The sequence below is a fragment of the Cercospora beticola genome, chromosome 8 (genome assembly GCF_033473495.1).
Source record: "Cercospora beticola chromosome 8, complete sequence".
NCBI lineage: Eukaryota > Fungi > Ascomycota > Dothideomycetes > Mycosphaerellales > Mycosphaerellaceae > Cercospora > Cercospora beticola.
Genome location: NC_088942.1, coordinates 694,134 through 720,244, shown reverse-complemented (window position 1 = coordinate 720,244; position 26,111 = coordinate 694,134). Strand labels below are relative to the sequence as shown.

The window sequence follows — 26,111 nt, the reverse complement described above, 5'->3', positions numbered from 1 at the left end:
CTCGATATGTCAGCCTCAGGCATTACTGCAGAACGCCAAGAGCCACCACGATTATCGCAGGCTCCGCTTTGCACTTTGGCACTTCTTTTGCTTCCCCATCACTCTCAAGGATCGCATTCTTGCGTAGGCAGTGACAAGCAGCGAAGATGCAGATCTTCGTTAAGACCCTCACGGGCAAGACTATCACCCTTGAGGTGGAGGTACGACAGCCCACCGCCGCCCACGAACCGCGCGCCACCGCCAGCGCCGCCGCAAACGCACGAGACTAACATTTCTATCGCAGTCGTCCGACACCATCGACAATGTCAAGAGCAAGATTCAGGACAAGGAGGGAATCCCACCGGACCAGCAGCGCTTGATCTTCGCCGGCAAGCAGCTCGAGGATGGCCGCACTCTCAGCGACTACAACATCCAGAAGGAGTCCACCCTCCACTTGGTCCTCCGCCTGCGTGGTGGTATGGCCAAGAAGCGCAAAAAGAAGGTCTACACCACCCCAAAGAAGATCAAGCACAAGCGCAAGAAGACCAAGTTGGCTGTGCTCAAGTACTACAAGGTCGACGGTGACGGAAAGATCGAGCGCCTGAGGAGAGAGTGCCCAGCCGAGACCGTAAGCATTGCCAATACTCTGGCCATTGGATGCGATATACTGACTCATCTCGCAGTGCGGTGCCGGTATCTTCATGGCTGCAATGCACAACCGCCAGTACTGCGGTCGCTGCCACCTGACCTACGTTTTCGACGACCCAAAGTAAAGTAGAGGAGGAGAAACAAATGCCGAGCGCCTTTGCATCTTTCAGAACTGGAGCGGAGATGGATACCCCAGCGGCAACAGGCTGCAAGAATTTCAGGTAGCTGGCAGAATTGATTCATCCTGTCGAAAACACACATCGTGACTCTTCATCGTGTCAGCAAGCGGCTCGTCGTGAACGTCCAGGCACAGACCATGACTCAGATGCATCGTGAATGCGCACTTGAAGTCATGGCCGTACTCTTCTACAGCTGACTTGAAGCAGAGCATATCTTTTGTCAGACCAACATCTAAAAATCCACAACCTTCGACACAAAAGTCACCACCATGTCTGCGACAGCACAAGTCCTGAACACAATTGAACTGCTCGAAACCATCCTGCTTGATCTTCCCATCGGCGACGCTCTGAAAGCGCAACAAGTCTGCAAACTATGGCAGGCTACCATCGCTGGCTCCATCAAACTTCAACGAGCTCTCTTCCTTCGGCCCATGCTCGCATCTTTCTCTCAACACAGCGACAAGCTAGGACGCAACATCTCCTTCATCTCGCTCTCCACACCCTGCGACCAAGTCCTCTCCGAGACCAACACCTACAAAACCCTCATACCACGCATCCTCGATATCGAGTCTTCCCTCTCCGCGGCACAACAGGACATGAGCTCCATCATCTCACAACTCATCCCACACCGAGCCTTGCAAGAGACTAGCTACTTGCAAAATACGCTTCTCACCCAACCGCCCCTCGACTCTGTCACGTTCTTCAGCAATTACAGGCACAAAACCTGCGCACGGCCTGGAGAAGATAAGATGCAATTTTGCGCGGACAACGACGACGACGACGACGACGACGATGACGACCCGAACCTCGCTTCTGGAGACTTCGAGCCTCTTCAATCTTCGCCAGGCACGGAGTACCTTTGCGGCAAACAGTTTTGCCTCGGTGCCATTAAAGTCCAGCGGGCCGGAGGGGTAACGGTGCACGATTTGCTCAGCGCGATGCGGGTAGAGAGACTACGTTTCGAGGAGGCGAAAGTAAGGGGTGAGGGGCTCAAGATGGCGTTGGTCGGTGGGGCGATTCAGACTTTGCAGACGGTATTGAAGTTTTGGGAAGATATCCACTCAGCACAGGAACATAAAAGGGCGACGGATGGCAATCAGCGAGGAGTGCAAAGATGCGGTGTGATATTTCGGTTCAGCGAGAGACAAAGATGGTCAAGATATACACATCTCGTAGCCCATGCAACTTCTCCGCTCTACAGTAATGTCCAAGGGCTTAGCATACCACCACGGCACCCAGTGCCAGTGTGTCTTCGAGAAGCCGAAAGAAACACACCTTTTCCTCCCGATACGTCCTTTACATATCAAGGAGTTCTTCGGCGAAGTCGTCCAAATAGATGATCTTGAATCGTCCATTCCAGGCTCCCTCCCAATTGCTCTTGACATAAGCTTTACTTATGTTCTTACTCCAAGAGATCAATTCAACAGTCCACCCTTTCTTCAATGCTCTTTCAGCCATAGCCATGAAACCTTGGCTGTACTCTGCCTGCGCGGCATCACCAGTTGCAAGCACCATAGTGCTTGGAACTTCGTAGTCAACAATACTCTCCATCATCTTCAAGTGGAGGATCTCATCGACACCTTGTTCAATCATCTTGGCAGGCGCGTATTGCGGCGCAGTAGACGTTTCCGTGCCACTGCCGCTTCCGCTGCCAATGCCGTTTCCGAGGACTGAGTACACAGGAGGAGATGTGCCCGACTTGATGATTGTAGCACCTGGGTGCACAGCAGGCTTTTTCCCGCTCTTACTATAGCGACGGGCATCCTGCTGTTGGAAGTAGAGCTGACGATCGGTGAGCTCGCGAGCTTTGTACACTTTTTCGAACATGTTCATTTCATAACCGATTGCTTTTGCTTTGTCGAATGCCGGTAGCCATGGATAGGAACCGGCGAGAACACGCTTGGCAACTGGACGTCGACGTTCCATTAACAGAGCGAGGCCGTCGAAAGAAAGATTGGCCTGCGGGAGATGTGCCATTGGATGGATGCCTCTCGTGGACTTTAACATGTCCATGAATCCAATGCATATGTTGGAAGCGTCCACGAAGACGTGGATGCCTTTGGGGTCGTTGTTATGGCTGGCTAGATTCATCGGCGCCACCAAGTGCTTCCGGTCCTGACCGAACTCACTGATTAGCTTCATAAGCAGAGCCCAGTGTCGGTCTTCACCAGATCGGATGATTTTCGGTTCAATGACTGGCTGTGGCCGCGCCTTTTTGGCACTGGCAGGCGCTGTGGGAACGTGCATGCTCATAGCAACAGGAGTAGGATTGATGCCGAGCGTTGCATTATTCTGTGAGGCAAGCTTTGGCTGTACACCAACAGATGCAGGAACCAGGTGAAGTTTGCCTACAGCTTGCGGTTGTTGAATTTGTGTTTTGCGTACTGGTTGAGATTGAGCGACCAGCTGTCTGAAGGTCTGCTTTGGAGTCGAAGGCTGCTGTTGCGGAGGCTTGGTGCTGATAGCAGCCATTGCTGCAGCGACAGCGTTGACAGCTTGGTCCGTGGAGTTGTCCTTTCCGGGCAGTGGAGGCACTTTGGCCGTCTTTGCTTTCTCAGGCACGGGAGTCTTCGCTCGGTTAGGCGCCGCAGGCACCTTCGATACCACTGTAGCGTTCTGACTGCTCCCCGGCTTATTTGTTACCTGCGACGCTGTCTGTTCCTTGTTCTTCTCTTTCATGACATGTGCTGATGCCTTGCGCGCAGGTGTCTTCCTCCCCGCGGTCTCTGCTTCTGATTCAGATATTGCATCAGCTCTGCCGCCATTGAGACGCGCCTGAGCGATCTCTTGCTCCCGCCTCTCTTTTCTACGCATGCGCTTCTTCTGCGTCTTGGTCAAAGGTGTTGCATCAGTGGCCTTTGAACTGATAGCCCAAATATCCTCGCCGTCGGTACCGTCGGTGAATGAAGGGTGCCGCTGGATGGGCTTGGGACGAGACAGTGTGTAGGCTGCGCCATCCGAGGTGTAGTCCAGCTTCCGAGCTGGCTTGATGGATCGTGTTTGGAGATCGATTCGAGGCGATTCGTCCTTGGTTGGCACTGGAGTGCCTAGAAACTGCCAGATCTTGTCGAAGCTTCCCAGACTGACGCCTCCATTGCTCTCGTCAAGCTCGCCATCATTGCTACCTCGCGGGTTACTGTCGCTCTCCTTGTGCGAAATGGCTGCAGTGGAGTCCGCATGGCTCAGTGCCGCATTGTGAAACTCGATAACATCACTCAAATCCCAAAGCGATTTGGTCTCGGTAGTAAGTGTGGACATTAACTGGCAATGGTCGGCGTGCTAAGCGCTGCACGCGGGCGGGTGATGGGTTGGTGGCGGTGGTGGCCTGTCGCACTTGTCGAGGGGCGGTGTTAGTTGAAGGTGACAACAATGTCGAGCGATGGTGCAGATTGATAACAAGCGATGGACCAGGCGCCTCGAGGTGGCGACGAATGTGTCATTGAAGTGTCGCAGCTCTGGCGAAGGTGAGATTCGAGGGCAGTCTGGATGACTGCATTGCACCTGTGTCCGCCACCGAGATCCATGCGCGCGGCAATCGGACCCCACTTCCCGCAGTTCATCCGTCTCCAGGCGACCACGACTCACCTTTGACCTTCACTTCCCCGATCAGGAATCATGAGCCATTCTTCCTTGCAAGCCATGCTTCGATAGCCACATTAGTTCTACGACCCTCCAACAGCCTGTATGGATACGCACAAGCGAAAACGATTTCCCACTCTCCTCCGTATTCCTCTTACCCCACCACGATAGCATGTCTGCCGACTTTTGGGCCGGCTATGTGTCTGGAGCCATAGGTAGCCTGATCGCCAGTCCGATGTCTTGACTTGCAGCTCATGTGCATGCTCAGGAATCCTCATCGGCAATCCTCTCGACATCATCAAGACCAAGCTCCAAGCCGGCTCTGCATCAAAACCTTCAAAGGTCTCCATAGCTCCTGCTCACACACTGCCCACGAACCTCCCTGCGGTCTCTGCTCCAACGCAGCACGCCTTATCACGATGGACCCAATTTGCTCGAGGTGCGGCAGCCCCCATACTCGGATACGGCGCTCTCAATGCTGTCATGTTCATGACGTATAATCGTTCTTTGTCCTACTTCCAGACAGGAAACATCAACACTTTACCGCAGAATTTCGCGAGCCAGCCTGAATGGTGGAAGATCTGGTCGGCTGGTGCCCTCGGTGGTCTTGCTACGTTCTTCGTCTCTACGCCGACCGAGCTCGTGAAATGTCGCGCCCAGGTCTCCAATCCACCTCGCTCTTCGTGGCAGGTAACTCAAGATCTGTGGCGAGCGGCAGGTCTGAGAGGCTTGTACATGGGTGGCGCTATCACCGCTGTACGCGACAGTGTAGGCTATGGCTTTTACTTTTGGTCATACGAATTGAGCAAGCGAGCCATTGCCAACGAAGCCGATACACATACCCAGGAAGCCCTCAAAGTGTTATTGTGTGGCGGTTTGGCTGGTGTTGTTACATGGGCCAGCATTTTCCCACTTGATGTTGTGAAGACGAGAGTGCAGACATGGGACTTGGTGCCCACTAGGAGCAGCACTGGTGCTGAAGCTCCTTTGCTAGGCAATGCAGCAAGACCTTCAAAGGCCATAGTCACAGCTAGACCAGCTACGTGGAGCATAGCCAAATCGCTGTACCACACAGAAGGCGCTTCTGCTTTCTTCCGAGGACTTGGCGTCTGTAGTGCGAGAGCTTTCATCGTGAATGCTGCGCAATGGGCTGTAAGTGGTGGCCGTTTCGTTCTCTAATATTTCTACTGACATCATGATTTCAGGTGTACGAATGGATGATGAGAGTACTGACCGTGGCGTGAACATTGCTCAAAGCAACGATGATGCATTTGGTTCATATCTTCACAGTCTGTGCTCGGCTGGCACGCAAGATTATGACGAACCTGTGCCATCTCGAGCCGCCCTCATAACCCTGCCACAATGAGAACCCGAAACATCAATTCGCCCGCGTGCGCTGTATACCCAATCCTAGCCTACCGCTCAGCCTGAACGCGTGCGAAGACATCCTTCACATCTCGACTAACAGGGACATTTTTCAACAAATCTCCTAGGACTATCAATCTGAGTGCCGTGGACGCGACGTGCTTCGTCATGGAATCAAAGGAGCCTTGGAATCACACCATGATGATACATCCATACTTTCAGATTACACAACTACACAAATAAACATTTCAGCCAGCTGAACCTGGTCTCCCATTATCCATCTTTCAGCTTGACTCCCCAACAGCTAGAGTTTTTCATGCCTCTGACACAATTAGACTGACACTGTTCCCCATTTCTTCTGTCGCTCTTCCGTTTCTACCGTTCGTTCCTGCGTCGCTCTTTTGCTCCTCTCTCGCCAGGCTCTCCTTCGGACGGGGGCGCTCTGTTGTCTTCATTTCAGTCCTTGACGTTCCGTAATGCTCGAAGCATACCTGGAGAGTTCCGTTCTCCAAAGTTTCGAGATCATGATCATTCGAAGGTCGGGTTTCTCCGATAGCGTTGACATGTCCCCTGCTGTGAAAACGGGAACCGCAACCGGTGCAACGCTGCGAGAATGGCCGATCATTTTCCTCGCCCGGGAGAAGGCAGAGCCGGTTATTACAAGTCGCTGGTGAGTAAGATGTGTCCTTTTTATGGCCTCTGGTATTTTGCTAGTCCATTGCTACGCCCCGGTCGACCATCGAATGCGCTATGTAAGTCTGGTTTTGCGAAGGTCCTCTGCTGGCTCAATCTGTAGTAGAAATTTCTGTCAATCGTGCTGTACGGCTTGCAATGCACCGGATGCATGTAGTGAGGCTGTTATTGTTGGCATCGAGCAATGTACCTGGTTCACTGAAGCGTCTTTCGGTCTTCTCAGATCTGGCATCTGAGGCGCTGCGGGACTGCATGAACCGGAAACGCTGATCGTGTGGCCTAATATGATCGCGTAGTCGTGAACGAAGGAGTAAGAAGCGGGCTCCCTCGTGGCGACTTCCTGGCCCTCCTAACAAACTTTACAATGTGATCGACTCCTTCGGGCTCGTTCACCCAGTGCGCGGGCTCGCCTTCTGCAGTTTCGTAATCGTGCCATTCCACATTCATCCCCAGCTTTTCTAGGCTCTGTGCTAACTCTTCGCCATACGTGATATAGACGATCGGGTCATCTCTGGTGTGCGCCAACATGACAGGTGTCTGCACAGATCCTGGCCAGCGGCTGTCAGCGCCTTCGATAGTCTTTGGTCGTGGCAGCCAGGTGTTCAGCCCGATGAAGCCTCCAAGTCTGTGAGGTTGCTTGAGAAGAACGTGGATTCCAACCGCAGCGCCTTGTGATATGCCTGCCAGAATAACATTTTGCCATCCCACTATTGCAGCTTCTATCGAGAGCTGATTGTAGATGATGTCAATAGATTGAGTTGGGTCCTGCTCTATTTCTCCTTCGTGAGGGTCTTGTGTCGTTTGCATGTCGAACCACTGGCTCATGTGGAGGCCATACCGGGCGCAGTGTGTAACTGGTGCCGTTGGAAAGACCCATTTCACGCCAGGCAAAGCTTCTTGAAACGTACGTTCATGAGAGTCTGTACTTTCGAAGAGCTCCTTGGCGAACTCCTTCGCCGTGCTGTCGCGTCCGTGAAGAAAGACGATGGTCTGCGTGTGCGGTCCCAGCGGTTCGAAGATCAAACATTTTCGTGATTCGCCTTTGTCGGAGTCCAAGGTAGTATTTATGCGCCAGAATAAGCCGAGTCTCTTCCACATAGCGTTTATGCAGGTGCGACGCTTGACGTCAATAGAGTTGAAGTATAAGGCAAACTCGTCTCGAATAACTTCAAAGACCTCTTTCAAAGAAATTTCTCTCTGCGTGGGTGCTTGAGCGACCTCCATATTTTCGTGCTTACCTGGAGCGGTCAGCATGGCCGCGCATGAGCGCGATGGCTGTGTTATATGCGATGTGTATTCCGCAGATGAATCAATCTGAGCCGGCCGTCGATTGTCTACTGGTTTAGCATATGCTGCTGGGATGTTGCTGGTCTTCCACGTTGAATGGAACGTTGCGCCTGCGGCTCTGCCCGTGGGGCAATATGAGGCAATCAATCACTTTTATGACTGTGTAATCAAGTGGCGTCATGGTAGAATGGAGACACAGGGAATGTCCTGCGGTGACTGGGGAGAAGTCTACTGCTCCTGCTGTCCGTCATCTGCAGGGAAATATCGCACGGCAGTGGTATGAAACAAAGATGCGGTTTCCCTTCTTGGTTCATATGCACGACAGATGTCAATGGCGAGGAACGCTCGGAGGCGTCGATGACATGAGCAGTATTAGTCGTCGATGGTAAGCAGGTAAACAACGTTGTAACAATGATAGGAGAGACAGGAGAGAGGACTCAACGTGATGTCCGGATGGAGATGTGGGAAGATTACAATCCGGCTATACTTTATTCCGCCCGACTTCCGCCCCCGCGTATGAATGACTTCTGTCACTCTGAAACCATGCCCATTTCTTCCCACATCACCTTTTACCACGATCACTATGGCGTCCATGGCCGACCTGGACAATCACGTGGCCCTATTGCGAAAGCAAATTGCGACCACGGAAGCGCAACTCGCATCGCTGAAGCAGCAGCTTTCGCAGACGGAGGCTCGTGCGTCGCGAACGCGCCTGCTGAACGCTTCGTACCATGGCGGCTTTCCAGCAGAGTGGATTGGCGAGATCTCGTCCGTATTGACCGATGAATTGGTCAATTCGGAGTTGTACACGCCATCCGTGGCATCGGGCGGAAGCGCTGAGGGCATCGCGATGAGCATTCGTCAAGAGGCGGGAATCGAAGGACGCGAATTCGTGACGCCAGAACCTGTCAGCAGCGGTCGCTGGCCGCTTCAGAGCGAAGAGTACAAGAGATATGGACGCCAGATGATCATGCCAGAAGTGGGTCTGCATGGCCAACTGCTGCTGAAGCGCGCAAGGGTGCTCGTGGTTGGGGTTGGAGGCCTGGGCTGTCCAGCAGCTTCGTATCTCGCTGGAGCAGGCGTGGGCACGCTGGGCCTCATGGATGGCGACGTCGTGGAGGTTTCGAATCTCCATCGCCAAATTGCGCACAGCGCCACAAGAGTCGGGATGAGCAAAGTGGACAGCGCATACGATTTCTTGTCAGAGTACGTAGTCGCAAAGCAACACTGTTCGACAGATCTCATTCTGATCTCCTTGGTAGGCTGAACCCTCTCGTCAAGTTCCAGCGACATCACTTCCACCTCACGCCGGAAAAGGCGATCCATATCTTCTCACAGTACGATCTCGTGCTCGACTGTACAGATCACCCTACGTCGCGCTACCTCATCTCAGATGCATGTGTCTTGACAGGCCGACCGCTCGTCTCTGCATCAGCTTTGAAGACGGAAGGTCAGCTCATCGTTCTCAACAACCCACCAAGACCACCTGGAGATCCGGCGGGTGGGCCATGCTACCGATGCGTCTTTCCCAAGCCTCCACCAGCAGATTCTGTACTCTCTTGTGGTGAAGGGGGCGTGCTGGGTCCAGTGGTTGGAGTGATGGGCGTTTTGCAGGCACTTGAGGCAATCAAAGTCTTGACTACAAAACCCAAGGTGTCACATCAAGCAGGCAGTCCAATCGACCTTGCTGCGCTGATGTCGCTCCCGCCATCGCCTTCATTACAGCCACAGGAAGAACCTCCGCGTCCCACGCTGACAATCTTCTCCGCATATTCCACGCCACAATTTCGAAGTGTACGAATGCGAACTCGAAGAGCCGACTGCGCATGCTGTTCTGCGCAGGCCATTGTGACACGAGATAGCCTAAACTCGGCCTCGTTGGATTATGCAGCTTTCTGCGGCCTGAATAGTCCAATCAACGTCCTGCCACCGGAGTCGAGGATATCTGCATCCGAATTTGCTCGCCTGCCACGAGATGGAAGTAATGCACTGATCGACGTACGCGACGAGACACAATACCAGATGTGCGCGCTGCGAGGTAGTCTCAACGTCCCCTGGAAAGGAAGTGCTCAAGGCTGGCTTGAGAAAGCTTTCCAGACCGGGGCGCTTCCTGGTCCCGGTGGCGGCAGTGATTACTACGTTGTCTGTCGCTACGGTAACGACTCCCAGCTAGCAGTGAAAGCGATACGCGACTTGCTGCAACATGCTGGCACGGAGTCCAGGATCAACGTCAAAGACATCAAAGGCGGGTTCCGCGCCTGGAAGGAAGAAGTCGACCGAGAGTGGCCAGAGTACTGAGAGTCCCTGCCGCTCAATCATTGGCGTTCATCCCATATTCTACATCGAAAACATTGCCCTCGTTGAAGAAGTCCACAAGAAGAAAGTTTGGTCGTCTTCCGTATTGACTCCGGCATCTGGCAGCGTGTTCGCCCAGCTCTCCGACATGGAACCCGGCGCCATTCGTTGTATTGGCGTATGTGGCATTTGGATATCGGAAGCCGAGAAACTGCGCGTATAAGAAGTGATTGACTAGGCTCAGCGTACGTGGCACGTAATGCTGTCCAAACCAAGGTCGCGATGCATCGCAGTCATAGTCCCAGGGACTGTCGTTGATAAAGCTCGTCTCGAAGAGATAGTTGAACTCCAGCAGAAGGAATGGCACGGCATCTTCATCTGCGCCTCTGGAGAGAAAGGTGATCAGTCTCTTATTCGTGGCCACGAGCTCTGCAATCGTCGGCCAGTCTTCGATATACATTCTCCTGTCTCGCTTTTCGGGCGGAGGGATATATGACATGACATCCAGACCAGTGTCGAAATAAGCTTGAGCCCAGTGCTCAAGTGGCGGGCCTGTATTTACGAAGAGCAGAGTCACGACCTCGAGCGGGTTTTCGTCGAGAAATTGTCTCACTGTACGCAAGTGCTCATGGAGACTTCCGCCATCCAAGAGGGCGCAGTTGAAGTGGCAGAGACGGATCTCATTCGAGCCATTGGGATCCACATGGCCTTGAGCTTGAATGAGGCGGACACCAGAATTTAGCTGCGTGGAGACATTGAAGTACTGATTGCCAGACAATGACCAGTTGTTCTCTTTTCTACGTATCGCGGCTGCATCATGCGTCCCGATGAATGTCTGCTCGGAATACCGCTTGTGGAAGAGTGAAGGCACGGCTCGCCGATGGCCTGGTCGTTTTGGATGCGGTTCATCTACCACAAGACCAGCGGGCGGAGCGTTCAGCGGTTGCTGGCGCTGCCAATGACATTGCGACAGCAAGATGAATACCAGAAGCGTCGCAAGCAAGGGTGGTAGGTATATCATGACTTCAACAGCCTGTAGTTGAGAAGCACATTGCTGTCGTCCATGCAAGCTCTCGGTCGTGATCCTTGCTTGCCGAGCCCGGCGAGTGACGGGATCTGCGCTCGACGCCTGCCGGCGCAATTCAGTCCGAGGGACTTGCTCTCACCTCCTCTTTCTGCAACCACACTCGCATGAGATCAAGGTTGCTGCGTTGTTTCCCCACGGGCAGCATGTGTCCCTCAATGCGGAGCGGAATGTCGCACTGTGGACCCTTGGAGCATTGCTGCAGCTGATCAGCGGCGTAGGAGATGTATTAGGTATGTAACAGGGCGTATTTCTGCTTCTTCTTTCATGTGCTTCTTCTTCACTCGTTGCACTAAATTACAGCTCTACGGGACCTGCCAGCCATGGGACGCAAAGATTCGTTTTACACTTTTGGTATAGCCATCTTCGCAGCAATCGGGACGTTCTTCTTCGGCTTCGATACTGGTATCGCCACGACGACAATTGCCCATCAGTCATGGATTGAATACATGGGCCATCCATCGAATGGTATGACTGGAGCAGTTGTCGCTGTCTACATCGCTGGAGAGGCTGTGGGAGCCTTCATGCAAACCTTTCTCGGTGACAGACTGGGCAGGATCCGGTTCATGCAATTGATGTGCATAATCGTCACGATAGGAGTCGTCATCCAGACAGCTGCTGTCAATATGGGAATGTTCTTAGCTGGCCGAGCCCTGGCCGGAATAGCTGTGGGTGGCATGGTGGGCACAGTGCCCATCTACCTCAGCGAAATATCAGCTCCGCACCATCGAGGACTCATCGGAGGAATTTCTGGCTGCGGTATTTCCTTTGGCACCATGACCAGCAACTGGGTGGGATTTGCTTGTAGCTATGCGCCTTATGGAGCCATGCAATGGAGACTCCCGCTGGGTATACAGATTCCTTGGGGCATCATTCTCTTCTTTGGCCTTGCGACCTTCATGCCAGACTCTCCTCGACAGCTGATCCGAACTGGCAAAACCGACAAGGCACGAAGCGAGTTCGTCAAGATTCGGAGAGACCTCGACCTCGATGAAGCGCAAGAAGAGTTCGCTCTCATGCGGGCCCAGATCGAATTCGAGATGGAGCGGGAGCTCACCGACTACAAACAAATCTTCAAGCTCTTCCGACATCGCGCTCTGGTGTCCATTGCTGTGCAGACAATGACTTCATTGACTGGAGTCAATGTGATCCAGTACTACCAGACTATCCTTTACCGATCTTTGGGAATCGAAGCTCATACTATCCTGGCATTGGCTGGAGTGTATGGGACCTGCGCCTTCCTCTCGAACGTGCTGACCACGAAGTATTTGACTGATCAGTGGGGACGTCGAAAAATGATACTGGCTGGTCTGTCTGGTATCATCGTCATCGAGATCTATGCAGCAGTTATGCAACGACAGTTCCAGAACACAGATAACAGAGTCGGAAAAGGTTTCGCGGTGCTTGGTATTTACTTGTTCGTGGTCTGGTACTATGGCATGCTGAACTCCACCACATGGCTCTACGGCGCGGAAGTATTACCGATGGCGCTGCGAAGCAAAGTCATGGGCCTGGCAGCTGCTTCACATTTCATAGTCAATGTTGGAGGTGAGTCCGGGCCAGCGACATCGCAAACTACGTACTGACAATGATCGCAGTCACGGAAGCTGGTCCCAGCGCGTTCGCGAATATACATGAGAACTACTACTATGTCTTCGTGGCATGTACTCTGTTCTTCTTGATCATCGCCTATTTCTACTTCCCGTACGTGGCCAACAATCCTGCTTCTGGGACTTTACTGATTTGCTTCGCAGTGAAACTCGGCACAAGACGTTGGAAGAAATTGCCGCTGCTTTTGGTGATCGGGTTGTCAGCTTGAGCGACAGCGATTTGATTAGAGATCAAGGTATTTCCAAAGCCGGTAGTGACCACAAGGATATCGAAGTGGGAAAGTAGACCGCAGTGGATGCAGCAGCATCATCGTCAGCAAGGAGACTACTTCGCAGCTAAGGATTTGCGTTGCGCCGGAGACGGTACAGTCAGATATGGCACCGTTTGAATCGAACGGGCCTCGTTCGTATCACAAGGGATGCAAATTGGCCTTGATCACGCGGCTTACCCAGAGCAGGATTACAAGATCGATTGAGAGCTGATGTGTAGCAAGGAGCATCAAGCTTCGTACCGCAGGCTTCAATTCTTCCCAAAGCGCCATGATAGTGTGCTTCTGCGGAATAAGCGCATATGGGTAGATGCTCGCTCCGATCTCGCGCGGCCTCTCGCAACGATCACCATGCCCACAAGAGTGATGAACGGCAAGCTTGCAAATCCCGTAGTGCGGAGAGATCCGTCCATTCGGCTCGGCTGAGCTTCTCGTGAGATGTTGTGTGACAATGTGGTTGCAGTATGGAAGGTGGAGTTGGAAGTGAGGTGCAGGCGCCAAGGCAGCTTCAGCTTGAGCTTCTTCAGATCGCGTCGCGCGTCACTCTCTTCACATCTGCTTTCACGGCTGCACTGCACAACTGCACCTCTGACAGCGGCAGAATTGGCACCGGCCGTGCGCTCCGAGCGTGCAACTTTTGCAAGATGAGTGCGCCCGGAAGCAGGCGATCATCCGCTCGTCGGCCGATGTGAAGCGACGTGTTCCCTGTTTGGTCGCGACGCTGGAAACGCTGCCTGGCAACCCCGTGATGGGCGACTTCAGCGCCGTCGCGCACATTGCTGCAGCGACGACAATGGCCAACGTCGCGATGCCACAGCAATGTCGTCGCGACCAGACCGCGCACGCCGTTTGCACCGTCGACGGCGTGGATCATCGGACTTTTTTGCTTGCGCCATCGTGAAGCGCTCGGGCCCCAGTTTCAAAGGATCGGCAAACGGCGTTCGCATCCACAGATGCGTTACCGGGACGACGTCTGGTGACGCCGCCTATACACAAACCGCCCGAGCGCAGCACCTCTCTTTAATCCTAGAGCAAGACCTGCGACCCAGCCTTCTCCATTAATCACCATCTGGCTAGTTGTTGTACATTGGTACAGGACTAGCATCCACAGCAGAGGGTTCTTTGCAGGCAAAAGAGCTCTCTTCCACACCCCGGGCCTAAGCAGCCCGTCACAACACCTCCGCCTTGCTAGGGATTGGCATCGCGTGAGGACTGAGGAACAACCAACGAGGTTAAACCACGGCGGTGGTTTGCGCTTGCGTACTTGCGGGAGATGTAAGTCACGCCTGCCCTTTTGCGCGCGGCGCGCCCATCTGAAGGATGTCGCTGCCGTTTGCTTCACAGCCTGGCGCTAATGCACGAGATGCAGACCGGATACCAAGTGGCTCATTCACTTGAGCTTCACATACCACCACCAGGAACCAGGACCCCTTCCCCGGATCTCATCTTGCCGACAATCAGCGACAATGCTGCCCGTGACCTCTTCATCAATACAAAAGCGGCGTCAGACCCATCGACGCCAGCAATCGTTAGAGGTGCCCATTCTTGCGACGCCCATGCCCACACACAGGAGGACGAACTCGAGACCCACCAACCACCGGCGGGGCCTCAGCGTCGACCAAGCCCTGAGTGCCATGAGCTCGCCCTCGCAGTTTCGTCCTCTCCTGCCGCAAGACGCCTATCACGGGCTGCCTTCTGGAATACCACTACGGACCCACACCCCACTGGATACTAACACAGCACAATACGCCCTCCAGGAGCAACAACATCAACAGCATTACAACATCAAGCAAGAACCGCAGTCGCATAGTCTGCCACCGCCGCTTTCCGCGCCGCCGCTCGCGCACCCTCAACCTCAATCTCAACCTCAAGATTTTCAATCCCACCTCCATCAACAGCTGAACGGCATGTTTTCTCCCAACACAGCCGCCATCAGCACCGAATCCCAGCAGACTGCCGCGTACCAGAGCCTGCAGAGCCACATGGCGTGGTACGCACAGCAGTTTGGCAATAACTCGCCGAACCCATCCTTCAATGGGCAACAGAGTCAGCCAGTCATCCAAGTGACGCATCCGCTCAATGGTGACATGTCTGCGCCTGTCTACCTGTCGCAACCACAGATGCAAGTCGCGTCGCTCGCACACGGCCAGTCACAGACTGTGCCCAACACGCCGCAGAACCACAGCTGGCCGAGTCCGCCACCTTCGAAGCACCAACGAAGTCAGAGCTATCAACTTGACGTCGCCCCGATGGCCCAACAGCAGGGCCAGCGTCAACAAGTCTACGAACTTGACGGCTCTTTCAGCTTCAATGGCGAAACCGACTACGCAGCGTCATACTCGTCCTCCCTCGCCGACCCGTCGTCGCCTCCACAACAACACAGCACACCTATGCCGACGTTGTACGAAGAGCCATCCGCTGACTTACTCCTCCAAGCTGCCGCTGGAGCTGAACAGGACTTCAATAGCCCTCATTTCATGGTAGGTGGCGGCCACATGTGCCCAGAGCAGGCCGCACTTGACGCAGCAGGTATCGACGCGACCTACATCGACACCGGCATCAGCGAAGAGCAGATCAATTCCTGGCTCGTACACCCTGTTGGCAAAGGCGATCCATACCGATGCAAGTGGGAAGGCTGTGACACAGCCATCAACCGCAAGGAGAACGCCCGTTCGCACGTCCAGAACCACCTTGACGATCGTCGTTTCCGATGCAACCCATGCGGAAAGCGCTTCAACCGACTTCACGACACCAAGCGACACCACTTGACGCACACCAACGAGCGTCCTGCGGTCTGTCCGTGCGGAAAGACATTTGCACGCGCCGATGCGCTCACACGCCACCGCCAGCGCGACATGTGTGAAGGTGTATTGCCTGGATTCGAGAAGATTGACGAGGAGAAGCCTAAGCGCGGGCGTCCGAAGAAGGATCGATCTGGCGAGGGTAACATGTCGAAGAGGTCCAGCAGACCAGATATGGACACACGCGCGAGAAAGGCCGCACTGGCACGCGCGATGGATCAAGCCAACGGAAGCCAATCTGGCAGCTTCAGCTCCGCAGCGAGTGAGCGCAGTATGCCAGATACTCCACCGCAGCAGTCGGAGGCAATGAGCGCTCACGATTTCCTCGACATGGACCATCCGGACTCACAGTTCAATGCGGCCACTGGCTCATGGATTGACACGCCGCCGACATCGCCACCCTCAGCTGCCCACATGCAGCTCTCAAAGCCCAAGCACTTTGAGCTGAGCATCCCTCTGGAGAAGGTCGTATCGCCTGCGAAATTGTCAGCACGTGCATCGCCTTGCCCTACCACCAAGTCACACCATGATTCACACCAAGATTGCTCCAGCCCAGCTGCGCGCAACAATAGCAGTTTCGTGAGCTATTCTTCGCCAGCGGCGTATCACGGCTTTCACGGTGGCTCAAGTCCACTCGATGGTGTCGACATCTTCAACGAGGCTGTCGATTTTGACGTGATGGATTCGCATCCAGATGTTGGCCGCCAGGTCTTCTCGCCACCAGGAGAGTCCTGCAGTGGTTCCAGCGTCTACAACTCGGACTACGACGCCGTGCACGTCACCGCTGCCGTCAAGCCACCCGCCCACATGACCACGATCTCGGAGTACGGAGTCACGAACACGAGTCGCAATCCATTCGATCTGGACGACTCCATCACAAACATGGACGACTCGTACAGCGACATTCGTGACATCCTCGATTCGTGGATCTCGACTACCGGGACGTAAGTGTGGTGTGCATTTTTGACAGATTGACTGCAAGCGTTCCGAGCGATTGACGACCCTGTACGATGCATATGGCGAGCGCACGAACTGTGACGATACCAAAGACTGGACGGGGGAACCTAATTACGACCGTGAACGACACGACACGACTGCATATGGGAGCGAAAATGGACATGAGATGGGCATGGCCAGTGAAAAGCTAAGGCTTTTTGCTGGAATTGGCGTTTTTCGGCGCAAAAAGAGAGGAAATCTTTTGCTTCTTGACACACATCGACTGGACGGCGGAGCGAAAATGTCACAACTTGCATTTCCTGTTGGCGACGACGGGAAAATGCATTTTGGTTTTCGCTTGGCCTGACAAACAATCTTTTGAAATGTTTTTGTGCAAGCGTTCTGCGAGCGGACCTACTGCAATGGAGTTTTATGTGTGCATGATTGAGTGTTCGACGATATCATGAACGTATACGGAGAACACGAGGAACATGTACACTACGATCCATGCGACGGAACGCTACTTGTGATTTTTGGGCGAAGCGGATATATAGCGTCTTTCTTAGGTAGCAGTCCTTGGTTTTTGGTCGGTTTGAGTTGGCTGGTAAGGCTTTGACTCCTGGCTGGGGATTGAGTTGAACTCCTTTTGATGACGAGAATTTTGTCTCCATTCCCTATTCCTATCTTCAGTCTTCAGAACCAGTGAGATTTATGTGAGAGGTGAGGCTTCGCGAGTGTGATGGTAAATAAGTGCGCGGTCTGTCAATGTTGAATGTCTTTGGTGGGCGCACTTGCCTCTGGCTTTTCTCCTTTTATTCTCTATGTCGGTGACGATGGCTTCTGCTATGTCTTTCTTCACGCTCCGTCGACCGATCCCTTCGCTGCTCACGATCACGATCACGATCACGTTCTCGCGACCGACTACGATGTCTCCGACGGTCTCTTTCTTCCCTGTCTCTCGACCGACTTCGGTGTCTCCTGTGATGATGATGATGTCGATGCCGACGCCTACGCTCCTCACTCTTCTCATCATCTTTCGAAGGAGCATCTAGACTAAACCCATCCAGGCTGTCTTTATCAATTTCTCCTCTCCTTTTCTTCCTCTGCTGCTCCCTCTTCAAGTCTTCTAATTCCTTCCTTCTCCTCCTCTCCCACTCCTCTTTATCCCTCTCACTCTGCTTCAACTGCTTCTGAGCACTCTGCATCATGGCGAAAGGATCACTCGAAACAATCCTCTTGGTCTCACGTTCTTTTCTTCGAGAATCTTCGTTGCCCCAGACGTCTTTCCCTTTTAATTCTGCGAGCATGATTTCGTTTCGCGAAGCTGAGGTGTCTGTAGATTGACGAGGTGCATTATCTGTTGCAGCATACCAAGGTTTTTGCATACCATTGTTGTAGCCTGCGGCATTACTGAATTTCATCGTTCCGAGATCTTCTTCACGTTTACGTTTTTTTGCTTTTTCAGCTTCGGCTTCGGCGTTTTTCTGTTTGGAGCGGATTTGTTTCTCGTCGGGAGGTGCGAAGAGTTGGATGTGGCCTGTGTGGTCTTGGAGAGGGGCTTCAGCGGCAGAGGAATCACGAACTGTGGTACTCTTTTGTCCCTGAAGAAGTGTCTCTCTCGCTCGCTCCCCTCTCTCACGATTTTCTATCGCATACCGCATGTCTCGCTCCGTGTCATCTTCTCCACGCCGGCGTTTCCGTTTGCGGTCTCGAGAGACGTACGTCTCATCTTCACCGAAATTCTTTTCTCGGCGTCGGTCGCTACTTTGTTGCTCCTCATCTTCAACAGCAGGTATCTCAGGCACGGCTTCCCCTCGTAGAATTGCTATCCTCCGCGCAGCATCTTCCTCTTGCATGCGCTGCTCAGCAGCTTCTTCTCGGACTTGCGCTTCGGCTTCATCTTTGCGAACGCGCGAGATGTTTGCTGTGTTGTAGACATTCCATGATTTTTTGCCGAGGAGATGGAGAGGCATTATTCTCCGACTGGGTTGGTTGCGACTCGATTCGATCCGATTCAAGGAGGTCTATGCTCGTGATCGGGATGCCGCCGTGTGCGGTGGGACGGGCAGATTGCTGTCATGGAAGGTTGGCTCGGAGGTTTGCTACCCTCTACCAAGGCAGGTGGATTTGGTGGATTGCTATCATGGAAGGTGGTCTGGGCAGATTGTCGTCATGAAAGTTTGTGGATAGGAAACTCTCTTGGCTGATAGATGGCCGTTAGAAGACCAAAGTCAGTCGTGGATAGAGTGTCGTGGCTCATGTCATGTCTGCAGCCAGCGAGGATCGTCAGGTACGGCGTGCTGTTGTGTGAGGTCAATCAGGCTATGACGCCCAAAGTGGGATAGTTGTGGGATGCATATGCTCGGCTGAATTGCTGCTATTCTATGTGCCGAATGATTAGTGACCATTGATTATATGCCTATAAGCTATAGTCTTCTAGACGTCACTCCATCTCCTCGCCGTTCTGATTACATCTTCAGAAGCTTTTTGTCGCGACCATGTCCCTGTACGAGTGCGATGCGGCGAAAATAGCTGCAGACTGGATGCGGCGAACAATGCCCGTGCAAGCTGAGCAGGGAGGCCCAGACCTGCAGACCACAGAGCTCCACACAAGCTTCTGGCGGCATTGATTGCGCCTGTTACAACACCACCATCTTGTCCTCCCTTCATCATGTTCTGGCCGGGGAATCGTCGTTACTAGTCGCGAACGCGCTCCTTGCACCGCAGCACCTCCCTCCACCGGTTCATCAGCGCGACGAGACGCGATCGGTTCACGGCAGCAACATGGTTTGATTCCAAGAAGTTTGTGTGCCACCACCTGCTACATAGAAACACTGTCCGTCTGCTGTCGCCCGCCTTGTCCGCCCGCCTGTCGTTTCATGCCCGTTTCGCTGACTTTCAACGCTCGTTAGACCCTCCACAAACCTCCTCTCGCTTCTCCTAGCTCCTACCATCAGACAACTGCCACATTCCGCGAAACATACCCAACTCTATAGCTTCTGGTACGCTTCGCGCGTCGATCTTGCGCCACAATGCCTGTATATCTGCTACATGGCTTCAAGTGGCCGCGTCCACTCATCCGCATTCACATCATCCTGCAGAACCTCGACGACGCTGCTGCAGAATGGCTCGTCTCGCCTGGAACGACCCAATGCCTGCTCGAGAACTTCGACACCCTCTTCCCCGATCAGATGAAGCACCTCCCCAACTTGCGATTCATTGAGCAATTTGATCCGGAAGACGAATCGTCCACCAACAATGGACCAAGCCAGCCATTCGCATACGTGGCTGATGTCTGCGTGGAAGTCAAGCTGGGGATCAACATCGACGAGTTTCGAGGAAAAGGCGTGACGGGTGATCAATGGCAGGCCTTGATGGAGCTGCGGGACAAGATCGCACCAGAAGAGAGACCAGGCTGGTTCGTGGTTGTTTGCGGAGACGAGGAGCGCTGGGCACCGCCCACGATCAACACGCTGAATCACAGCGTGCGCGCGTCTGAGAATGGCGTGGTGCATAACACTGAGCCGGATACGGAGACTGAGGCGCCAAAGCGGACTTCCGCTGCGGCATCCCCGGCCAACCCATCAGTGCTCGACAATGGGCTGGTGTTGAGCGACAAGAGGAAGAGCAATCCCAAGGTTGAAGAGTCAAGGGGCTTTCGGAAGTTCATTGGCGGGTTTTCCAGGCGCAAGAGGTGAAGTCGCTTTTCCCTGCAGTGATCAAGTCTATGCTGACTAGCAACAGCCACGCAAACTTGCCCACGCGTACGAACAAAGAGGATCCTCTGCCGCAGCCTCCTGCGTCGTCCTCCACCGCCACGGAAACAGCTCCACAACTGCCACCAGTGAGTTCAATACCACGTCTACCACCTTGCCCCAGTGTCATAACGAATGATAACTTAGTTGCTGAGGTTAATGGGAACGCCCGCGCAATAAGTGCCTTCCCACTCAATGAGCCGCTGGTCGAGCTCTCAACGTTACCACCTACTCGCGCTGGCGAAGAAAGCAGCAGATCACGATCTATATCGCCCATCGAAGAAGTTCCATCTACTCCGGGCACAGAATATTCCGATGGCGAACCGGTAACAGGCACCCGTTCGGACACGAGTACGCCGATGGCATTGCAGAAACGCATCTCGGAAGTCCCAAGATTCAAGCCTACGCTCAGCAACCCCATCCCACCTGAGTTCCGGAGAGCCCAAAGCGTGGTAGTCCGTCGTCCTGTGGCCACACGAGCGTCGCTGCCTCCACTCAAAACTCACAAGTCGGACGAGACTTTGCCGGACCATGCCAACGACGATGACCTGTCAGCTCCTGCTCCGTCTGTACTTCCAAAACGAGAAGGTAAACGAGCATTGCAAAAAGCTCCAGCCGATCCCTCAGCTGGCCGCCATTCTTTGTTTCCCAAGATCGATACCTCTCGTCCACCAATGACCCAGACTGAGGTGGTCTCGAACGAGGAGGACGATGGAGAGTGCGTCGTAATTACTATGCAGCCTCGCACTTCTACGCCAGTACGCAAAAAGTCCCATCGACGTAGTCAGCATGGAAGTCGCTCGGACAAACTATCGAGCCACCATTCGGGAAGACGATCGATCGCTTCGCCCATCAAGGACGATGGAAGTCCTGGCCCATCTCGTCCGCGAGGCAGTCGCAACACTGGTCTTTCGAGTCCTCCACGAAAACATTCGGACGCCGTCGAGAATTCGGACAGGCCAGCGTTTGGGCAGCGTATCAGTCAGTTTGATATTATTGCAAATCAGATTGAGAACGCGTTGAATGAGATGCGGTGAGGAGATGACAGTAATAAATCTGCCGACAACCTGGAATGTTATCACGGATACCGAAGAGAAATCAACGCAATTGTCAAATTCGACATGATCCACTCCGTCCCGGCTTTACTGGAAGGATGCGTCAAGTGCTCTGTGACCATTCTGCGATCTTCTGGATGCCGATCGGGAGCGGTTGCGGGCCTGCTCTGAAGCGCGTACACTCGCGTGGAAGACGGCCCGCAGCTATCTTGGTTTTGCACTCTAGGCATACAACGATGCAACGCAAAAGCCGAGCCTCATGCGAACATAGTGGAAGGACGGCGGCTTGTGGGCGACCGTTGTGACTCACTGTTGTCGGACTGCGTGCAGTGCGAGCAGTCTCCGTGACAGCAACTCGCATGTGGCACTGATCATCTCGTACGATGACGACACAGGAATTAAATTCCCGACTCAACGGGCGAGGGCTGAGATTGAGCATAGTCCTGTCACCGCTGCGGTGGTGCGGCCGACCAGCTGCGCTGCAATCAATACGCGAACCAGGTTGATGCAGCCTACGGACGAACTTCCGGCTCGCTTGCATCTTGTCTGCGCTATCAGCCCGTCCGCCAAGTGGAAGCCTGGGATGCATACATCTGCTTGCACGGCTCATCTCCCGTCTATAACTTCGCGCGAGTGGCGTGAACGGTGGATCCCCAAGGCAGCCGCGAGTCTGTTAAAGGAGGGCGGGCAGACCGTTCGGCTTGGAACGAAGGCCCTGCTTTGATGTTCATCACACAGATGGCTCGACGATCGACAGCGGACGGCCGATGCTAAGCGAAGCAGTCGCAAGGACTTGTGCACGTTGACTCGGCTAGCCCGCCTGTTGTTCCTGAAGAGAGCGGACAACTTCCTGTGAGAAGCACGCCACTATGCGAGTGAGCGGAGTACGTTGCTATACCTGCCAGAATCATACTGGAACTCCCCTAGCCTTTATTGGTATGTGCAGAATCGAAAGTATTTCAACCATCCATCCTGTTATCGATATGACGAGCTACAGTGCGGTCGGCGCGGCTGAGACACTTTCGTCAGCGTTCACCGGTATCTGGCCGCAAGCGAGCTGGCTACGGCACACATACAAGGTGCAGCTCACACTGCTGTGTGCACGAGAGTATGCATCGACGCAGACCGCGACATATCAAAGACTGCCGTAGCAATCAGAAAATTCGTGCCGGCGGCTGTCGCGGTACGCTGCATCGCCGCTGGATGGTATTGGCTTGCTAACTCCCTGCTCTCCCGGCGTCCGCTTGGCTGAATGCCCTTTCCACATCTCTGGTTCGGTACCCTGACACTGACGGTTGACAGTGGGCTTTGCATCCCACGATTCGTTGGACCGAGCACCTACTTTCGCCGTTCATGATCACGGATCAACGAACCGTGGGATGCATAGCACACTGTCAACCGTCAATGTCATCTCACGAACATGAAGCACCCGAACAGTACCTGACCCTAGTTGCAATCTACGTGCTTCAGACTTGTGGCGTTTGCCTAGGAAGCATTCACTGAATTGACTGGCACACCAAGGCTGTGGCACATGCTGTGTAACACAACTTTGGGGATTAGCCCTCTCGGGGCCCTCCCCGGCGCTCCTGACACTAGTGCTGGTACTGGCGACCTCGCGATTCTCGTCAAGTATTCTTCATTTTCATAAGCTGAAATCCCTGCCTGTGGACACTACAGAAAACGGTGCCGAGTTTCCTAGCAGGCCACCACGGGCTATGCCGTGGGCACGGCTCCTGCTCTGATGTTCTCGGCTCCCGCGTTCGAGGTCTGTGTGTTAAGATGTGAAAGGCAGAATCGTGAACATGAGAAAGCTTGGAACGGGGGCGAGCGTGGAAGTGCGCTTGACTGAAGAGTCTACATAAAGGAGCTCGACACCACACATCTGCATCATACCAGCCCCAACAATCATTCAACAACGCACAAGCGGACTGGAATGGCTTCCACCACCAAGTTAGAGCTGGTCATTGGAATACCAGATGTCATCATGGACGTCGTTACGATCATTCAGGGAGTCATGAACTGTACGTCAGCCCTTCCTCCAAACACAGCGTTAGAATAGCACACTGATGCCTTATTCTCTGCCAGTGTACCAGCGTGTACGCAACGATACAATTCACGGCATTCGGCAGCTGAGACCACAAGATCTACTTCAATACTTTCGGCTCAGAAACAGGACTGCACAGCGACCCCTTTGAATGCTAGTGGCTAGCACAAGTTGAGAGCTTGAACTGAGCTCTGTACTGATGCGGATGGCGCGAACGACTGTGAGAAAGGGTTTTGGATGACACCTTTCGATAAGGGAGAACGGACAGACTGTTGCCCGACTTGTATGATTATGGAAGCTACTGGTTGGCCACACGGGAACGCACGGCTCACTTAGATATCCGTGCATGGACAATTCAGCTCGATCATTTGGGGAAATAGAGAGGATCTATGAATCACGTATGTACTATTAGGTGTCGCATATATAAAAGGAATGGATGATAGAGCGGGCTCTAATCACCCATCTTGTGCAATTTGTACAATCCCGTGGCCCCAATAACTCTCACAAAAACGATCCGCACGCGTTGATGGACCAAAAGGCGACGTGGGTCTTCGTGTCTCATGGTTAACGCGGACACGACTTCGACGGGGAATGAACAGTCGAAGAACCAACTGTGTCCAGGTCGCTAATGCACTCCTTGCCCGCAAATGAAAATTTCACCGTCGGGGCGGCCTCTCAATTGTGTCCGCGCTCATGCGTCCCAATTCAAAATTACGCTCAGCCTACGCAGGGATGGAGCACTGCGACTCACCTGTAGCGGCTTGCTTGCATTCAGAACGAATCGATCACCTTGCACCGTCGAGATCGGATCAATGTGATATATGACCTGCACGTATGTTCCTCGCCATGTAGGGCCCGAGCGCTAACTCGTGCAGTGCAAGTGATTTGCTGGAAGTCGTTCGACCACCCAATTGGGTCCAGGCCCCCCACGCGAGACGAGTGCATTTGTGACCTTTGCTGGCCCGCGATCCCACGTGCGGTGGCGTGTTGCTCGCGACAGGTTCGAAAGTCTTGTCAGGAAAGAAACGAGCATGTGACGGTGTGAAACTGTGGTCGCTATGCAGATGTGCTGCGGCTGGTCTTGTGTTGTCTTTATAAGTCTTGCTCTGCTGCGGTTAGACCTCTAATACAGCACGAATCTGATCGTTCACCAATACAACCCATCTCGAAACAGAGCAGAGCAGACATGGATGGAGAACTTATAGTACAGATCATCAGCGGGATCGTCAGTGTCCTCATCGCTGCTGTGGTCGTCACAAGTATCAAGAAGGGTTCGTCAAACTTGTCGTGAACAACGATCCACAGTATCTAGACTGACTCTTGATTTCCTCCTGCAGGCTATCGCTGGCTACGACCACTCGGTTTTCGAAACGATGACCAGCAGCTCCAACGATATTCTGGTCAAACCCCACCGGCTGCGAGTCAAACAACATCTACGAGCTCCTTCGACGATGCTAGTCTCATCGAGGGTGGGACTGTGATGCGCAGACATTCCTGGCGATGGTGAGGATGCGATCCCATGAATAGATGGCGGATGAGAAACCAGATGAGCTGTATTGAGGATCGAAGGTTCATAACAGGCGACAGAACGTGTCATTCTCTAGCTGTAGTAAGCGCTACGAAGACAATTTCCCTGGGGCAGGGCAAAACTTGTGTTCGATACATACCACGAACTGCCTGAACAGATATATCAATAGTAGCGTGCGAGATGTACTACTTCCATACTTTTATCGTCGAAAGCTATTGTAGCGTTCGTCGACTGCTGAATAACCAATAACTCGTAAGCGTGCTTTGATTTATGCCAGGCCGCTGATTTGGCCATCCTCCCTGTCAGATATCGTATGTTGTGATCGCAAGGATCGGTGAAGTTTCGCAGGTTTACGCATCGTTTGAGAATTTCAATGGGTAGTGATGTCCGGGCTAGCGGTAGAGTTAGCTGCTATTTGCATTTGCAGGAGTATAGATTGCTCTTACATCAGCGCGTATGCCAATTCTACCAAGGCGAGTAATGTAGCAGTGAAGACGACCGTCCAAAAGGTGGGACTCGTCCTGAGCGTCTGCCACCACATCGTGGCAGGATGAGAGCGCTGTCACAGTATGTGAAGGCTGAAGTGTCTCCAGAAATAAAAGCGGTCTTTTGGACTGTGTTTGAAAACGTGAATGGGGAGCAGATGACATTCTCGGAGGTCTAAGAGGCGGTGGCACATCGCTGTTGGCCAAGATTCGCAGGGATGAGCGCTTGCCAGCGTGCTCCATCGCTGTGTAATGTGGCTCGGACATGCGTAAGGTACATGAGCTCGAGATCCTCGAGACTGGATTGTTCCAGGGCACCCAAAAGCAAGCACGCATATTGATGCAGATGCGCAAGGCCTATCCTTGCTAATCTCAGGTGATTGCGATCTCAATTGAGCAATTGCTCCAATTGGATGGTTCATGTTTGACTTAGTCAACACATCCGTAGTCAACATATATACTGCCTTGCTGAACCTCCTCATTGATGGGATTCGAGGCATGCTTCTGCTGGGATTCGAG

At 53.5% G+C, this 26,111-nt stretch overlaps 10 protein-coding genes across 10 annotated transcripts; 6 read left to right on the top strand and 4 right to left on the bottom strand.

Annotated features, from left to right (window-relative positions):
- Positions 1-1,075: 1,075 nt before the first annotated feature.
- On the top strand, positions 1,076-1,884 carry RHO25_011607 (uncharacterized protein; the record flags this gene model as incomplete). The annotated part of the gene is made up of 2 exons (XM_065603435.1): positions 1,076-1,787; positions 1,838-1,884. The coding sequence occupies 2 exons, from the start codon at positions 1,076-1,078 to the stop codon at positions 1,882-1,884; spliced, it is 759 nt and encodes a 252-aa protein (XP_065459507.1).
- Positions 1,885-2,102: 218 nt separating this feature from the next.
- On the bottom strand, positions 2,103-4,330 carry RHO25_011606 (uncharacterized protein; the record flags this gene model as incomplete). The annotated part of the gene is made up of 2 exons (XM_065603434.1): positions 2,103-4,067; positions 4,172-4,330. The coding sequence occupies 2 exons, from the start codon at positions 4,328-4,330 to the stop codon at positions 2,103-2,105; spliced, it is 2,124 nt and encodes a 707-aa protein (XP_065459506.1).
- Positions 4,331-4,557: 227 nt separating this feature from the next.
- RHO25_011605 (uncharacterized protein) lies at positions 4,558-5,629 on the top strand (the record flags this gene model as incomplete). Its single annotated transcript, XM_023603029.2, has 3 exons — positions 4,558-4,600; positions 4,654-5,537; positions 5,591-5,629. 3 exons carry the CDS (start codon positions 4,558-4,560, stop codon positions 5,627-5,629), a joined length of 966 nt encoding a protein of 321 aa, XP_023454425.1.
- Positions 5,630-6,722: 1,093 nt separating this feature from the next.
- Positions 6,723-7,697, bottom strand: RHO25_011604 (uncharacterized protein; the record flags this gene model as incomplete). Its single annotated transcript, XM_023603028.2, has 1 exon — positions 6,723-7,697. The coding sequence occupies one exon, from the start codon at positions 7,695-7,697 to the stop codon at positions 6,723-6,725; it is 975 nt and encodes a 324-aa protein (XP_023454431.2).
- Positions 7,698-8,313: 616 nt separating this feature from the next.
- RHO25_011603 (uncharacterized protein) lies at positions 8,314-10,028 on the top strand (the record flags this gene model as incomplete). Its single annotated transcript, XM_023603027.1, has 2 exons — positions 8,314-8,936; positions 8,993-10,028. 2 exons carry the CDS (start codon positions 8,314-8,316, stop codon positions 10,026-10,028), a joined length of 1,659 nt encoding a protein of 552 aa, XP_023454432.1.
- A 13-nt stretch (positions 10,029-10,041) lies between these two features.
- Positions 10,042-11,046, bottom strand: RHO25_011602 (uncharacterized protein; the record flags this gene model as incomplete). Its single annotated transcript, XM_023603026.2, has 1 exon — positions 10,042-11,046. The coding sequence occupies one exon, from the start codon at positions 11,044-11,046 to the stop codon at positions 10,042-10,044; it is 1,005 nt and encodes a 334-aa protein (XP_023454433.1).
- Positions 11,047-11,432: 386 nt separating this feature from the next.
- RHO25_011601 (uncharacterized protein) lies at positions 11,433-13,005 on the top strand (the record flags this gene model as incomplete). Its single annotated transcript, XM_023603025.1, has 3 exons — positions 11,433-12,657; positions 12,708-12,813; positions 12,864-13,005. 3 exons carry the CDS (start codon positions 11,433-11,435, stop codon positions 13,003-13,005), a joined length of 1,473 nt encoding a protein of 490 aa, XP_023454434.1.
- A 1,449-nt stretch (positions 13,006-14,454) lies between these two features.
- Positions 14,455-16,737, top strand: RHO25_011600 (uncharacterized protein; the record flags this gene model as incomplete). The annotated part of the gene is made up of 1 exon (XM_023603024.2): positions 14,455-16,737. One exon carries the CDS (start codon positions 14,455-14,457, stop codon positions 16,735-16,737), a length of 2,283 nt encoding a protein of 760 aa, XP_023454426.1.
- Positions 16,738-17,434: 697 nt separating this feature from the next.
- Positions 17,435-18,698, bottom strand: RHO25_011599 (uncharacterized protein; the record flags this gene model as incomplete). Its single annotated transcript, XM_065603433.1, has 2 exons — positions 17,435-17,733; positions 17,780-18,698. The coding sequence occupies 2 exons, from the start codon at positions 18,696-18,698 to the stop codon at positions 17,435-17,437; spliced, it is 1,218 nt and encodes a 405-aa protein (XP_065459505.1).
- A 1,059-nt stretch (positions 18,699-19,757) lies between these two features.
- On the top strand, positions 19,758-21,517 carry RHO25_011598 (uncharacterized protein; the record flags this gene model as incomplete). Its single annotated transcript, XM_065603432.1, has 3 exons — positions 19,758-20,419; positions 20,470-20,569; positions 20,636-21,517. 3 exons carry the CDS (start codon positions 19,758-19,760, stop codon positions 21,515-21,517), a joined length of 1,644 nt encoding a protein of 547 aa, XP_065459504.1.
- Between the last annotated feature and the right edge of the window lie 4,594 nt (positions 21,518-26,111).